This window comes from Arachis hypogaea, chromosome 16 (genome assembly GCF_003086295.3).
Source record: "Arachis hypogaea cultivar Tifrunner chromosome 16, arahy.Tifrunner.gnm2.J5K5, whole genome shotgun sequence".
In the NCBI taxonomy this organism is placed as follows: domain Eukaryota; kingdom Viridiplantae; phylum Streptophyta; class Magnoliopsida; order Fabales; family Fabaceae; genus Arachis; species Arachis hypogaea.
In genome coordinates this window covers 130,625,758-130,638,662 of record NC_092051.1, presented here as the reverse complement: position 1 = coordinate 130,638,662, position 12,905 = coordinate 130,625,758, and the positions used below count along the sequence as shown (strand labels likewise).

The window sequence follows — 12,905 nt, the reverse complement described above, 5'->3', positions numbered from 1 at the left end:
TCACGTATCAATGGTTCTATAACTAAATCCATGCAAGGGTCTGCAGAATTTCGTTATAAAAATTCTATATTTTGCTAAAAAAAATATATTACCATAAAATTACTGAGATTATTCCCCTGAAGTGATTCGCATAAGTCAGAATGAAATACAAACAAAAGAGAAGAGCATTGGTTATTCCGAAACTCAGAAGGGGCAACTAGTGTTGTTAGAACCGGACCGACTCATCCGGTCGGATCAAAAATCGGCGAACCAGTGGCAGTCACAAGGTTGGTCTGGTTGAGTAATCTGATCGTATAAAAAAAGAACCGGTATGGCTTAGTTAGACCGTCCGGTTTTGACAAAAAACCAGAGAACCGGCGGATTTGAAACCCGGACCGTTTTTTCAAAAAAAAAAAAGGAAAGAAACCCTACCCAACACCCAAACCCAGTAACCCTTCTCGAAGCCCCCATCCCCCCCCCCCCCCTTTTCCACCTCTTTCTCTCTCTCTCTCTCTCTCTCTCTCAAATCTCAATCTCACTTAGTGCTCTTCCTCTCACACTCAAAAAAACCATCCGCTGACCGCCGCCGCACGGCTGCTGCCACCTCGCCGGCTCCTTTGCCTCGGCTCTCCGGCTCCTGTGCATCACCTTCACTGCGTCTTTGCCTCTGCCTCTCCGTCTGCGTCGCCGTCGTGCTTGGTCTCCCTCTTCTCTGCTCGTTGTCTCGTGTGCGTCTCTCGTCGTCGTCAGTCTCCGCACGCCGTCTCTCGTCTTGTTGCTGCTGCTGCCTCCCCTATCCAGTCTCTGCTTCGCCGTGCTTGGTCTCCCTCTTCGCTGCCTGCGTTCTGCCTTCACATCACATCATCAGGTAAGCTTTTTAATTTTTTTTAGTTTTTCGGTTACTGGATTATAATCTGTTTAACGGATTAATTGATTAACTGATCAGTTGATTCTTGATTGTTGTTGATTATAATTTGTTGATTCTTGGCAGATTATTCAAGTTTTGTTGATACATTGGAATATATGTAGTGTAATATATGTAGGTTTAGTGGCTGTTTGATTTTTTTTTTTTTTTGCTGATAATTGGTGTTTAGGGTTGATTTGTTGCTGTTTTTATATTAGTATGGTGAATTGAGATGCTGTTTTTATATTGTTGGTGTTGTTTTTTATATTGTTCTGTGTTGTTGGATAGTGGATAGGTTCTGTGAATTTGAGTTACTGCTTTGTTTATATTGTTTTGGATAGTGGATAGTTCTGGAAATGTATATTGTTATGCTCATGTTTATTTTGTTGCATAATCTTTGATGGCTTGGTTTTGTTTGCAGGGGTTTAAACCATGAGTATTTGGCACTTCTCAATTCTAAGCTTTATGTTTAAAAGTTCAAACATTTGAAACTTTATTGCATTCTTTTATTTCTTTTATCTGCAACATACGACTTTGACAAATAATGATTTGGCGGAATTTGTTCATATTCTGTGCATGAAGGGTTTATGATTATATACTTTTGAAAATTCTAGTCACAATTGTCTTTTATGGGAAGCGATAAAAACAAATCTCAAATTAGTTATTTTAGAAATTGAGACAATTGTTATTAAAATATTAGTGACAGTATGTATTTCAAATTTTAATTTTAAGTTTTTGATTATTTTATAATTTTTATTTACGTGAGACCGAGTCAACCAGTTCAACCAGTATTCCACCGGTTGAACCAATGACTCAGTGACCCAGTAGTTTGCCCGGTTCTATCACCGCTTCGGTTCTAACAACTATGGTGGCGACTGCTTCTATCAAAATCTGATTCCTTCAATGCCTAACTCAAACCTAAAGCTCTTGTTTTCTGAAGCTTCTTCAACCACTTTCTTCCTTTCTCTTTGTGATGCCGCACAACCCTGATTCCTTCTCTCCTTCCCTGTAAGACCCCTTTTCTTTCTATTCAGTCAGCGAACACATTTCATTATATCAATGTAATGTTTTTTTTTTTGTTCTGCCGATAACCCATGTCTCAGTTATAAGAAAGTTGTGTTCTTTTTCTGTTTTTCTTATCAAAAGGGGTTCTAATGCATAGTACATGTATAGTAATTCATTGGATTATTCACTTTAGCTTTTTTATTGGACTATGTTGTTATGTTTTGTTTTGGTTTCCCTTCGATCTTAAACCATTGTTGATGTTGTTGTTGTTGTTGATAATGCCTGCATATGTTTTTGACATCTTAATTTTAGCTTTCCTTGTGATTCATATTTGTTGTTGATTGTTCCTATGATTTATGTCAAAAGTGTTGTGTACTGAAGTTTGTCATCTACCATGTTCATGTAAGTGACAATAGTTTTTGGCTACATTCTTAAGAAGCAGGGGAAATTTCAGCCATGATCTTTCTTTATGTCAGCAAACTCAGATCATTGTCTTCTTTGATCCCAGCCGAACTTTTAGGCTTTTGTTCTTGTTTACATACTCGCTCATTGTTGCCCTATGCCAAACACATCAATTGGAACACAACCCACAGTTTTGTTCAAAGAAACCCAGTTCTTTCTCTCTTAGAAAGATGTAAATCCTTGGTTCAGTTAAAGCAAATTCAAGCTCAAATGACCTTAACAGGCTTAATAGACAATAGCTTTGCTGCAAGTCGCCTTGTTGCTTTCTGCGCTCTCTCAGAATCTCAAACACTTGGATATTGCACAAAAATTTTGTATCATACAAACGAACCAAATGCCTTTTCTTGGAATACGACAATTAGGGGATATATAGAAAGTGGAGACTTAGATGGAGCTCTTGTTTTGTACAAGAAAATGTTGCAGTATGATGGGTTGAAGCCAGATAATCATACTTATCCGTTATTGCTTAAAGCATGTTCTTCTCCTTCTCTAAATTGTGTAGGTCATACTATACTTGGACATGTATTAAAGTTTGGGTTCGAATTTAACTTATTTGTGCACAATGCATTAATCTCTATGCTACTGTCCTATGGGAACTTAGAGGCAGCATATGATGTGTTCAATAGAGGATGTGTGAGGGACCTAGTAACTTGGAATGCGATGATTACGGGATGTGTTAGAAGAGTACTGGAGATTGAGGCTATAAAACTCTATCGGGAAATGGAGGTTGAGAAGGTGAAACCAAATGAGATTACAATGATTGGATTGGTTTCTTCTTGTTCTCAGTTACATGATTTGAATCTTGGTAGAGAATTTCATCGTTACATCAAAGAACATAAGCTTGAGTTGACAGTTCCACTTATTAATACACTTATGGACATGTATGTGAAGTGTGGAGACCTATTGGCTGCACAAGTTTTATTTGATAACATGGCACAGAAGACCACTGTTTCATGGGCTACAATGGTTCTTGGATATGCCAGATTCGGTTATCTTAATATTGCTAGGAAAATTTTATATAAAGTTCCAGAGAAGAGTGTTGTTCCTTGGAATGCAATCATCAGTGGCTGTGTTCAAACCAAGCATAGTAAGGAGGCATTGACTTTATTCCATGAAATGCAAATTAATAATATAGAGCCTGATAAAGTGACCATGATCAACTGCTTGTGTGCATGTTCACAACTAGGAACACTTGATGTTGGAATATGAATTCACCATTATATTGAAAGAAAAAATCTTTCTGTAGACGTCACCTTGGGAACTGCTCTAGTTGACATGTATGCCAAGTGTGGAAATATTGACAGGGCTCTCCAGGTTTTTCAAGAGCTTCCTCAAAGAAATTGTTTGACCTGGACAACTATTATTTGCGGTTTAGCATTTAATGGGAATTCTCGTGATGCTATATACTATTTCTTAGAAATGATTCGTATTGGATTGATGCCTGATGAGATCACCTTTCTTGGTGTCTTATCAGCTTGTTGCCATGGAGGTTTAGTTGAAGAAGGCCGCAAATATTTTTCTCAAATGAGCTCCAAATTCAATATATTCCCTAAGCTTAAACACTACTCTTGCATGGTGGATCTTCTAGGAAGGGCTGGTCATCTGGAGGATGCTGAAGAGCTTATCCGAAATATGCCTATAGAAGCGGATGCTGTGGTGTGGGGTGCTTTATTCTTTGCTTGTCGTGTTCATGGCAATGTTCAGATTGGGGAGAGGGCAGCTATGAAGCTCCTTGAGATGGATCCTCAAGATAGTGGGAATTATGTTCTCCTTGCTAGCATGTACAGTGAAGCGAAAATGTGGAAGGAGGCAAGGAGTGCAAGGAAACTAATGAAGGAAAGAGGGGTAGATAAGCTTCCTGGTTGCAGCTCCATTGAGATCAATGGCATTGTTCATGAGTTTGTGGTAAAGGATGCATTACATCCACAGTCTGAAATGATTTATGAAAGCCTGATTTCTTTGACAAAGCAACTGGAGCTTCTTGAAGTTACATCCGCAGTTCCAGCTTCTGGAGATAATCTTTCCTTCTAAACTAGCCTACTTACTTGGTGTACCTCTGCCAACATCTCATAAAATCATGTATCTGGACCTCAACGCTAGATGAATTTAACATAAGGTGCATTATGGCACACTGTCAAAGTTTGAAGTGTTGGACTCTACTAATGACTTTTTCCTAGTTGCTCCTATATTCTGTGGGAAGACAAGATCAAGTTAAAGAAATTTAAGTGCTTATGTGATATATAAAACACTTGCTCTTATATATATATAGCTATTATGTTTTGTATTATTAGTATACAGAATCAACAATACCTAAATAATATTGGTTTAAGACATTTGCAGAAATTATATTGTTGACACTTGACACTTATTTGCTTGTTTCTCCTACTTCTTTATGCTACTTGTTTCTAATAGTTCCGCAATTTCGGGTTCAGGGCTTAGGAGTCCAGAAGAAGCTGACATTGTAATTTTGCCTGACATTGAGGAGAGCAATTGAGAGCTGGATTCGATTCAAGATATTTGTATATCATTGCTGAAGTGGACACTGCTGAAATGGTAAGGCAGCAGAAGTGTTTTATTGCGACTACTTCCCCACATCTCCCTTCACCTTTGAATTACATTGAACCATTGATGTTTACACTAACAACAATTTTCTGCTATAAATAGGCTTCATACAAGGAGAATAGAACTGCCCAAATTCGGCTTGTGAGTTCACATAACGAGGTTTATGAACCATGTGATGATTCTTTTGCGCTGGTTGACGCTCTTCTTGCCAATCGCTCTAACTTGTTGGAACATTGTCCTACAATGTGTATGGAGATTGGCTGTGGCAGCGGATATGTCATTACTTCCCTTGCTCTTATTCTTGGACGTGAAAGAGGTGGCGTCAACTATATCGCAACTGACATAAACCCAAATGCAGTTAAGGTGACCCGTGAGACATTGGACGCACACGGGGTTGACGCAGAGTTGATATTAACAGATATTGCATCTGGGCTAGAGAACCGACTAGCTGGTTTGGTTGATGTCATGGTTGTAAACCCTCCTTACGTACCTACTCCCGAAGATGAAGTCGGCGCTGAAGGTATTATCTCTTCTTGGGCTGGAGGGGAAAATGGAAGGAGAGTAATTGATCGGGTTCTGCCTGTTGCAGACCATCTTTTGTCCGAAAAGGGATGGTTGTACATGGTCACCTTGACGGCAAACAATCCGTCTGAAATATGCCTGCAAATGAAGAAAAAAGGGTATGCTTCTAAGATTATCATTCAAAGATCGACAGAGGAAGAAAGTCTACATATAATCAAGTTCTGGCGCGATTCCGATACTACAGTAGATGAGGTAACAGACCAATCCCTTATCGGGTTTCTTGGCTCCTTGCTTTCACAAATTCCTCTATTTTCTCTCTGGAGAGGCAGCAATAGTAACGATAACTGCTGATTAGAAGGTAATTAATTGTTATTATTTATGGGATATCTTTTTGCTATTTTAAACATGAATGTCTTGCTATACCTTGTCTATTCAAAATCCTATAATAAATCCAGTAAATAATCATTACTTCGCTAGGTGGGATTAGACATATGAATCAACTGAGGCTAGTGACCTCTGTCAAAGACCAAATTTTAAGAGAAAGCATTTAAAGCAAGGTTTTTTATAGGCTTGCCAGGGTTCTTCCTTTGTTCTTTCCCTTTCAATTGTAGTGTGTTCTGCTTGATCCAATTTTCTCACAAGAGCCTCAATATTTTTTTCTCAATTGAGCAATTTATCACAGGCCAGTTTCTATCGTTGTCACTTAACTAGTTGCAATTATTTTCGAGTTCATTCATTTCTGATGTTATCATTTCTTTTCTTCTTAATTCACGGATCACCAATTGGTTCTGCTCATATCTTTTGCTCCTTTGGACTTCATTTCCCAAAATTTACTACCATAAAACACTGCTGATCTTATAAGCTTAGACTGAATTTTTCTTTTGACTTCACTTATGATTTGTATTTATATTTGCATTTGCTATTGCATGCAAATTTTTTTTTTTTTTCAATCGGAAAAGTGATTTCTTTTCTGTTAGTAAAATGCAAAAATACGCACTTTTAAATACATGACTTCCTGTTTTTACTTTTTACAAGCTAATTTTGAAAAGCGATCCTTTAAATAGTTTCAAAAATACTCCTAATTTTTAAAAGCTGCAAGTACAGGTTTATCATCTTTTTTATTTATCAAACACAAAATTAGATGCCCGTACTTTTGAAAAGGACAATTTCCTTTTTAAAGAGCTTTTCCAAACCAAGTCTTAATCTAATAAGTGGACATTATGTGTCCTTGTTTGTTTCATTTTATCCATTTGTGGCTTTTTTCTTTTTTCCCTACAGGGATGAGTTAAAATTTTAGCATATTGTCCTAAAATTGGAGTATACTACAGGATGAAGGAGAGAGGTTGCAAATTCATTAAGGAGAACACAACATAATTATCAGTTATAGATGGATGAATTTGCTCAAGATCCAGTTCTAATAAGTAATTATAAATATTTTGGTAGAATCACATTTTAACTTCCAATTAACGTATTATTACATAGTTTTATATAACTTTTTTTTTTCAAATTTCAACTGATGCATAATGTTGTTAAAGTGACTTAACAAGAAATTGCAGGAAAAGATAGAATAAAAATCAGAGTCAAGCTAAACATTTTCTCATGTAGAGATTCTATATCCCCATCTCACACGTTCTTCATATTTTCTTTTCAATTTTGTTAATCAAATCAATATGAAGCCCTTTTTGGTAACTCAACTTTATTAGCTTTATGACTAACTTTATCCATGAACTGGAAATAAATTTGATGCGTAATGTGAGGAATGGACAAAGTAAGAGTCAGATTTTGTAGGAAATGGTATTAAGAGTTTAAGATAGTTAAAATAAGTTATTCCTCTTTGGCAAATGGCAACCTTTTCTTATTTTTTTCCTTTTTTCTTTTTGGTTTTTTGAAGTATCTCCAAGCATACATCAAGAACTAATTCCACATGGATTTGAGCTTCAATTAAGATTCTGTCTTTAGATTGTTGTATATATAAAGTGAAATTGAAATTTTTTACACTTATTTAACTAGAAGAGTGAGTATTAAGTAGTTTTTAAATTAATGGCATTAATTTATAATAATCAAAGTGCTTCAATTCTAACGGGCCCACTTTACATGTTCATTTCTTTCTATCTTGAATTTCCACAAACATAAATGCTACATCATAGAAAGTAACCTCTCCACTATTTATGCATGAGTCCCGCTAGGGAGACAATGAAATATGTATATAATGGCTACAATGGGCTGTTTATTAGGGCCAATTAAAATTAAAATAGAAAACTAACCCATCAATAACCTTAATCTCCTTTGGCTGTTTAATTTCCCACACCACCCAATTTCTGATATTTTCTCTTTTTCCTCAAAATCCCAATCCTTTTGGTTGTCGCCGTTTGCCTCCCCCACCAAAACCCTCCCAATCGCTGCACAGACCTGCGATCACCCAGACCCGTGTGCGCCGCAAGCTTCAACCGCGGAAGGCGACCTGTGAACGCAAGCGTCCTCATTGTTGCCCTCAAGTACGACGCCTGGTTGTTGCTGAACATCCCACCGTCACTGCAACCGAGCCCTTGCAAGTTGCAACCGAGCCCTTCCGCGCTACGCCTCCGACCAGAACTGCAGCCAAGGGAGTCCTCACTGCCGAACCGAGCAGCTGCACAACTCTCCCCGCGCTGGCGCCGTCGTCCGCGTAGCAGCGGAGCATCCAACCCTGGGAAAACAGCTGCCTGCTCATCAACGGTTCACCGGAAACAACGAACATCATGACCGGAATAATCCTAACCATCCAAGGTAAGTGGGTCGAGTTGTTCATTATTCGAATGGTAATCGCTGTTGCATGTTGTACTGTAGATAGATTTTGTTGATGATATGAGTGATTAACCATGGTGAGAAAGCAGTAGGTGCGATTTTAGTATCACAGAGCCTGTGGAGTATGTAGTTAGTTTAGGTTGTTGCAATTCATGATGATTTAACTTTAGCGCGGGAAATGTCGAAAAAGTTTGGTGATCTTGTTTATATAGCAGTTAAATTAAAATTTTTTTTCTCTTTCCGCGTGGACCATGTGCATGCAATGTGACGTAAACTGGCTGACCATTGTTAAAATTTGGTTGATATTTGTTGGATGGTTACTTCAGTAGGATATTGGATTGTTAGTCTTGCAATTTTTCTATAGTTTGGACAATTTCCAAATCTGACTATTTTGCTCTTGTCACTGTAGCCAAAGAATTACCTGAACTATTTGTTATTGGTTTGTAATAAAAGTAAAATAATTTTCTTATTAGGCCTAGACCGTTAGATTTTTAACCCCGGACGACAAAATTGCATTTAGGAGTCTCTAACAAGTTAATATCTGTTATATGGATATAAGGAAAGGATTGATGGCCTTGCGGTGCATCTTTGTGTTATGCTGTTTTGTGCAAACCAAATATGATTATGTTTTTATTTATTGTCTTTAACTCATGCTCCCAGCTACATGAGCTGGATAACTACAAAATATTATCTATTTTTTTTTGTGTGTGCCTCAGGAAGCATTAAAACAACTTCACTATCCCAGCTTCAAGGTTTCTACAAGACAGGCATCCTTAATTGCTAGGAGGTGAATCAATTTGGTTTAGTTTTCCTTAGATATTAAATTTCACAACATTTATATTGGTTTATATGACTTTACATCATGATGTCCACTTTCTATTTTTTTGTACAAATTAAGTTGTTTGAAGCCTTTTTAGATTCAGCGTGAATCATGTATTTTTCATCTTTGATCCAATCTATTGGTAAACAGTTTAGGGCATCAACTGAAACTCGTGCTAGGAAGAGGAATGAAACCTTAAATGTGTCTTTTGTGCATTTTATACTGTGTAAACACTTTTTTATTATGTGATTGAATTGTTGGTCCTTATCATAGGTGCTGGGGATATTTAATTGGATGGGTACATCAGTATGTATAGTGGCCATCGGTATTGATAGATGATGTTAACGCAGGAAAATTGGGAGAATTTGATTTCAATGACCGTGAATGATATGTTGATGTTATTATGTTGAAGGCCACTTTGAAAACACTTAATGTAAATGCTATTTTGATGTTAATATGTTATGTTCCAGCTTATTTTTTCTTTTGATTTTTGCATGATTTTTGCTTGTTAAGTAAATATTTCCTTTCTATATGCTCAATTCGGAGGACATTTGAACTCGGTACCTAAGTTGTGAATCATTTATTCGCATGCCCTTTTGTGAAGGGTAAAATTGATTTCTGTAGCTGCCAAGTTGATGGATTGTGTGAAAGTAGTTTACATTGATTATTGATGTGGTTGTAATTGACGGCTGTGCTCCTCCTCTTGTTTTGTTAGTAATATTCGTAAGCAATTTGGATGGTCGTTTTAATAGGGTATTGGATGGTTGGTGCATCTGATATAAATTGCCCATAGTTATTTGGATAATTACTTAAGTTTGTGGTCGGACAGTTGGATTTCGTATTTGCTGCCATGTCTTCATGAATTAGTTTTTTATCTTAATTATAGATGGTTACAAAAGGAAAATTTTGAGGTTTGATCTTTATATATCTTCCATAACATAGCAAATATAAGAAAAAGGCTATAATCTTTGAGGCCCATATTTTCTTATCTGCCTCGATACATCAGTGTTATATTCTCGTGCCATATAGGTCCAATAATTAATGTTACATTAATTGGAATGTAATATTATGCTATTATTTACGTTATTTGGTTGCAGGTCACCTGCCTCTTTTGTAAGAGTTAACGAGTTAGATTTCAAGGGAATTATTGCGTGAGTAAATTATCATGGTTCTCAAACAAACCAATCGAACAAAAACACAGATGGGTAAAAAGGTATCACATTGATTACATGAATAAATGAACATATTTGGTTATCTTTTTTGTCGTTATTCTGATCCTTTCTTATTTTGCTCAACAGAAACTAGTCGAGACACGATGCTCACCTTGCTACATTAACAACTTGTTTACCCACTTGGAACGACATAATGAGCAGGCTAAGTTGGCCGAGATTGAGGCCATTGGATTTGATTTTCTGCACCGGGTACCACAATGGCATGTGAAGCAGAGCATCATGCTCCAACTAGCTAAGGCCTATGACGTGAAGACAAACACTCTCAGAGTCGACGCAGGGGACATTCGCATTACCGCCGAACTTATCGGCAATGTATTCGGCATACCTTCGCGAGGTTAGTGGAAGTTATGTAAGATGTGAAAATTCTCCTGCGTGGTTATGCTTTTTCCGTTGTTGACACGTACTAATTGTGGTAAACTGTTTCGTTTCGCGTAGGGGACCCAATCTCGGAACTGCAGAAAAAAATGCATCGCATTTGGCAATTAAGAGAGAGTTTCAGAAGAAAACTACTACCCAACTACGAGACTGTCTTTGCCTGTCCAATGGAGACCGAGCAACAGAGGATGACCTTTAGAAGATACTTTAGCATGGTTGTTTTGAAGATGTTTCTTAACCCCACAAGCCAGTAGACTATTTCTCCATGGCACCTCCCTCCGATATTGGATGTCTCGAACCCAAGAAGATTTCATTGGCCGTATCAGATATTAAAATGGCTGCGAGATGCGATAAGGAAATTCCAAGACGAGAACCGAGAAACATGCGGCGGGTGCATGTTCGTGTTGCTGGTATTGCAAATAAATTACGTAAATTTAAAAACCATGTACGGCTTTAGGTGTAAGTCCTAATATTTAAGTTACTTGTATATATGTTTTGTACTTTCAGCGCTTAAAGCATGGTCCATTGCATGCATGTCAAGTATCCGAACCTTAGATTGTTGAATGGACCACTAATGAACTTGATAAGAAGGCCAGCCATGTTATTTCACAGGTTCAATCTCTACGAATCTCTTTTTTATAATCTAGTTGAACACAAATGCAATTGGAGGTTCACGTTTTTTTTCATCTCTTTGTTGTCCCATGTTGAACACACAGGGTTGAATAGTCAACAACGCAAATAAAGAGAAAAAAAAAGAAGAAACAGTCTTCTAGTAAACCAGTTAACGAGAAAGGAAGGTGTAAAAGGCCCCGCAAGGACTTTGACCAATCTCCGTCTACCCAAGGCAAGACTATATCTCAGTCAAGCTATAAGGAGGCGGATAAGGTGATATACTTTCTTTATGATAGATCGTGCATTCATTTAATTTGATCCTTACTTATGTGATAGGATGGTTGATCCTTATCATAGAATTTGCGGTTACAAAATTGGAAAGTTACTTCAGTACCTGGCTGCATGGTTGCTTTTGATATATGATGTGTATAAATGAAAACTTGGGAGACCTGACTTCAATGACTGTGAATGCTATTTACATGTTTTTATGTTGAAGGCTTGTTTGAATACATTTGTCGTGTTTTAATTTTCTTAAGTTTTTATTTGGGTTGAGTTTGTTAGGTAAACAGATGCATTTAAGATGCTCAAATTAGGTTTTGATCTGAACTGAATAGATAACTTATGATTTATTTATTTGGATGGCTTTTTATGTATGAAAGAATTGTTTTATGGGGCTGCCAAGTTGTTGGATTGTGTGAAAATAGTTTTCATTGATGATTGGTGTGATTGTAATTGAGGGTTGTGCTGCTCCACGTAGTACGTTTATATTTTTCGTAAGCCATTTGGATGTTCACTTTAGTAAGGTTTTGGATGTTCACTTTATTAGGGCTTTGGATGGTTGGTTTTTATGATAGATAGTGAGTTTTTTCTGTTGAGTTTGTATAATTGGAAGGTAACTTTAGTATGTAATCGAATGATCGGTTTTCATAGATGATGTTTAAACAGGAAAATTAGGAGTTGTTTGGAATGGTCGGTTTTGTTTTTTTATTTGGATTGTGTTTGTTATGTAAACAGATGCATTTAAGATGTTTAAAGGGGTTATGTTCTGAACTGGATTGCTAATTTGTGATTCATTTTTGTTAGTATTTTCATGCATCCGTCTTTATCTTTGTACATTCCTTCATTGTCTGCTGTGCAACATGCTCTGATGTGCATGTAGTTGTTAATTCTTTTGTAATTCCAACAGTGGCAAGGTCGAAATCGGAAGAAAACAGCAGCGCAAGGACTCCGACCAGTCGCCACCTACTAGGAGCCAGGCAAAACCTCAGCATAGGGATATCGAAACGCAGGTGTGCTTGGTTAATTACGATTACTTGTGTTATTATCATGGTGTTTATTTCTTCATGCAAATGACGATATCTATGACGAAGAGTTTCAGTATTTTTGAATATACACCACAGTAATCCCGGCCTGGTATGAGGAGAAAATTGCCTGTCCGCAGAAGCCGATCTAGAAGCGGCACCAAAAAAGTAATTACAAGAGAAATTGTTCCAAGAAGCAATGCTGCACCGTTGGTAGTCCCGGACTCTGATGATGAGGACAACGTGCCGCTTGCTAGAAGGATACAATTATTCGAACAGCAGCATCCGCCACATGATGTAAAACAAGCAGAGCCCGCATTCAAGGGCAAGCACAAAGGTCCTCAAGA

General features: G+C 37.4%; 2 protein-coding genes and 1 pseudogene across 3 annotated transcripts; all 3 read left to right on the top strand.

The window, feature by feature from the left end:
* The first annotated feature begins 719 nt into the window (after window positions 1-719).
* On the top strand, window positions 720-4,902 carry LOC112757547 (pentatricopeptide repeat-containing protein At2g22410, mitochondrial-like; annotated as a pseudogene).
* LOC140172873 (uncharacterized) lies at window positions 4,779-7,034 on the top strand. 2 transcript variants are annotated; one of them, XM_025802897.3, is made up of 3 exons: window positions 4,779-4,903; window positions 5,015-5,792; window positions 6,713-7,034. In XM_025802897.3, the coding sequence occupies exons 1-2, from the start codon at window positions 4,901-4,903 to the stop codon at window positions 5,783-5,785; spliced, it is 774 nt and encodes a 257-aa protein (XP_025658682.1). In that variant the 5' UTR covers window positions 4,779-4,900; the 3' UTR covers window positions 5,786-5,792; window positions 6,713-7,034. The 2 variants fall into 2 exon arrangements, with proteins under 2 accessions (XP_025658682.1, XP_025658683.1); XM_025802898.3 differs by having other exon boundaries at window positions 6,763-7,024.
* A 954-nt stretch (window positions 7,035-7,988) lies between these two features.
* Window positions 7,989-12,741, top strand: LOC112755025 (uncharacterized). Its single transcript, XM_072221219.1, has 9 exons — window positions 7,989-8,200; window positions 8,935-9,005; window positions 10,136-10,251; window positions 10,337-10,604; window positions 10,706-11,055; window positions 11,153-11,257; window positions 11,362-11,530; window positions 12,444-12,546; window positions 12,658-12,741. The coding sequence occupies exons 3-5, from the start codon at window positions 10,204-10,206 to the stop codon at window positions 10,897-10,899; spliced, it is 510 nt and encodes a 169-aa protein (XP_072077320.1). The 5' UTR covers window positions 7,989-8,200; window positions 8,935-9,005; window positions 10,136-10,203; the 3' UTR covers window positions 10,900-11,055; window positions 11,153-11,257; window positions 11,362-11,530; window positions 12,444-12,546; window positions 12,658-12,741.
* The last annotated feature ends 164 nt before the right edge of the window (window positions 12,742-12,905 follow it).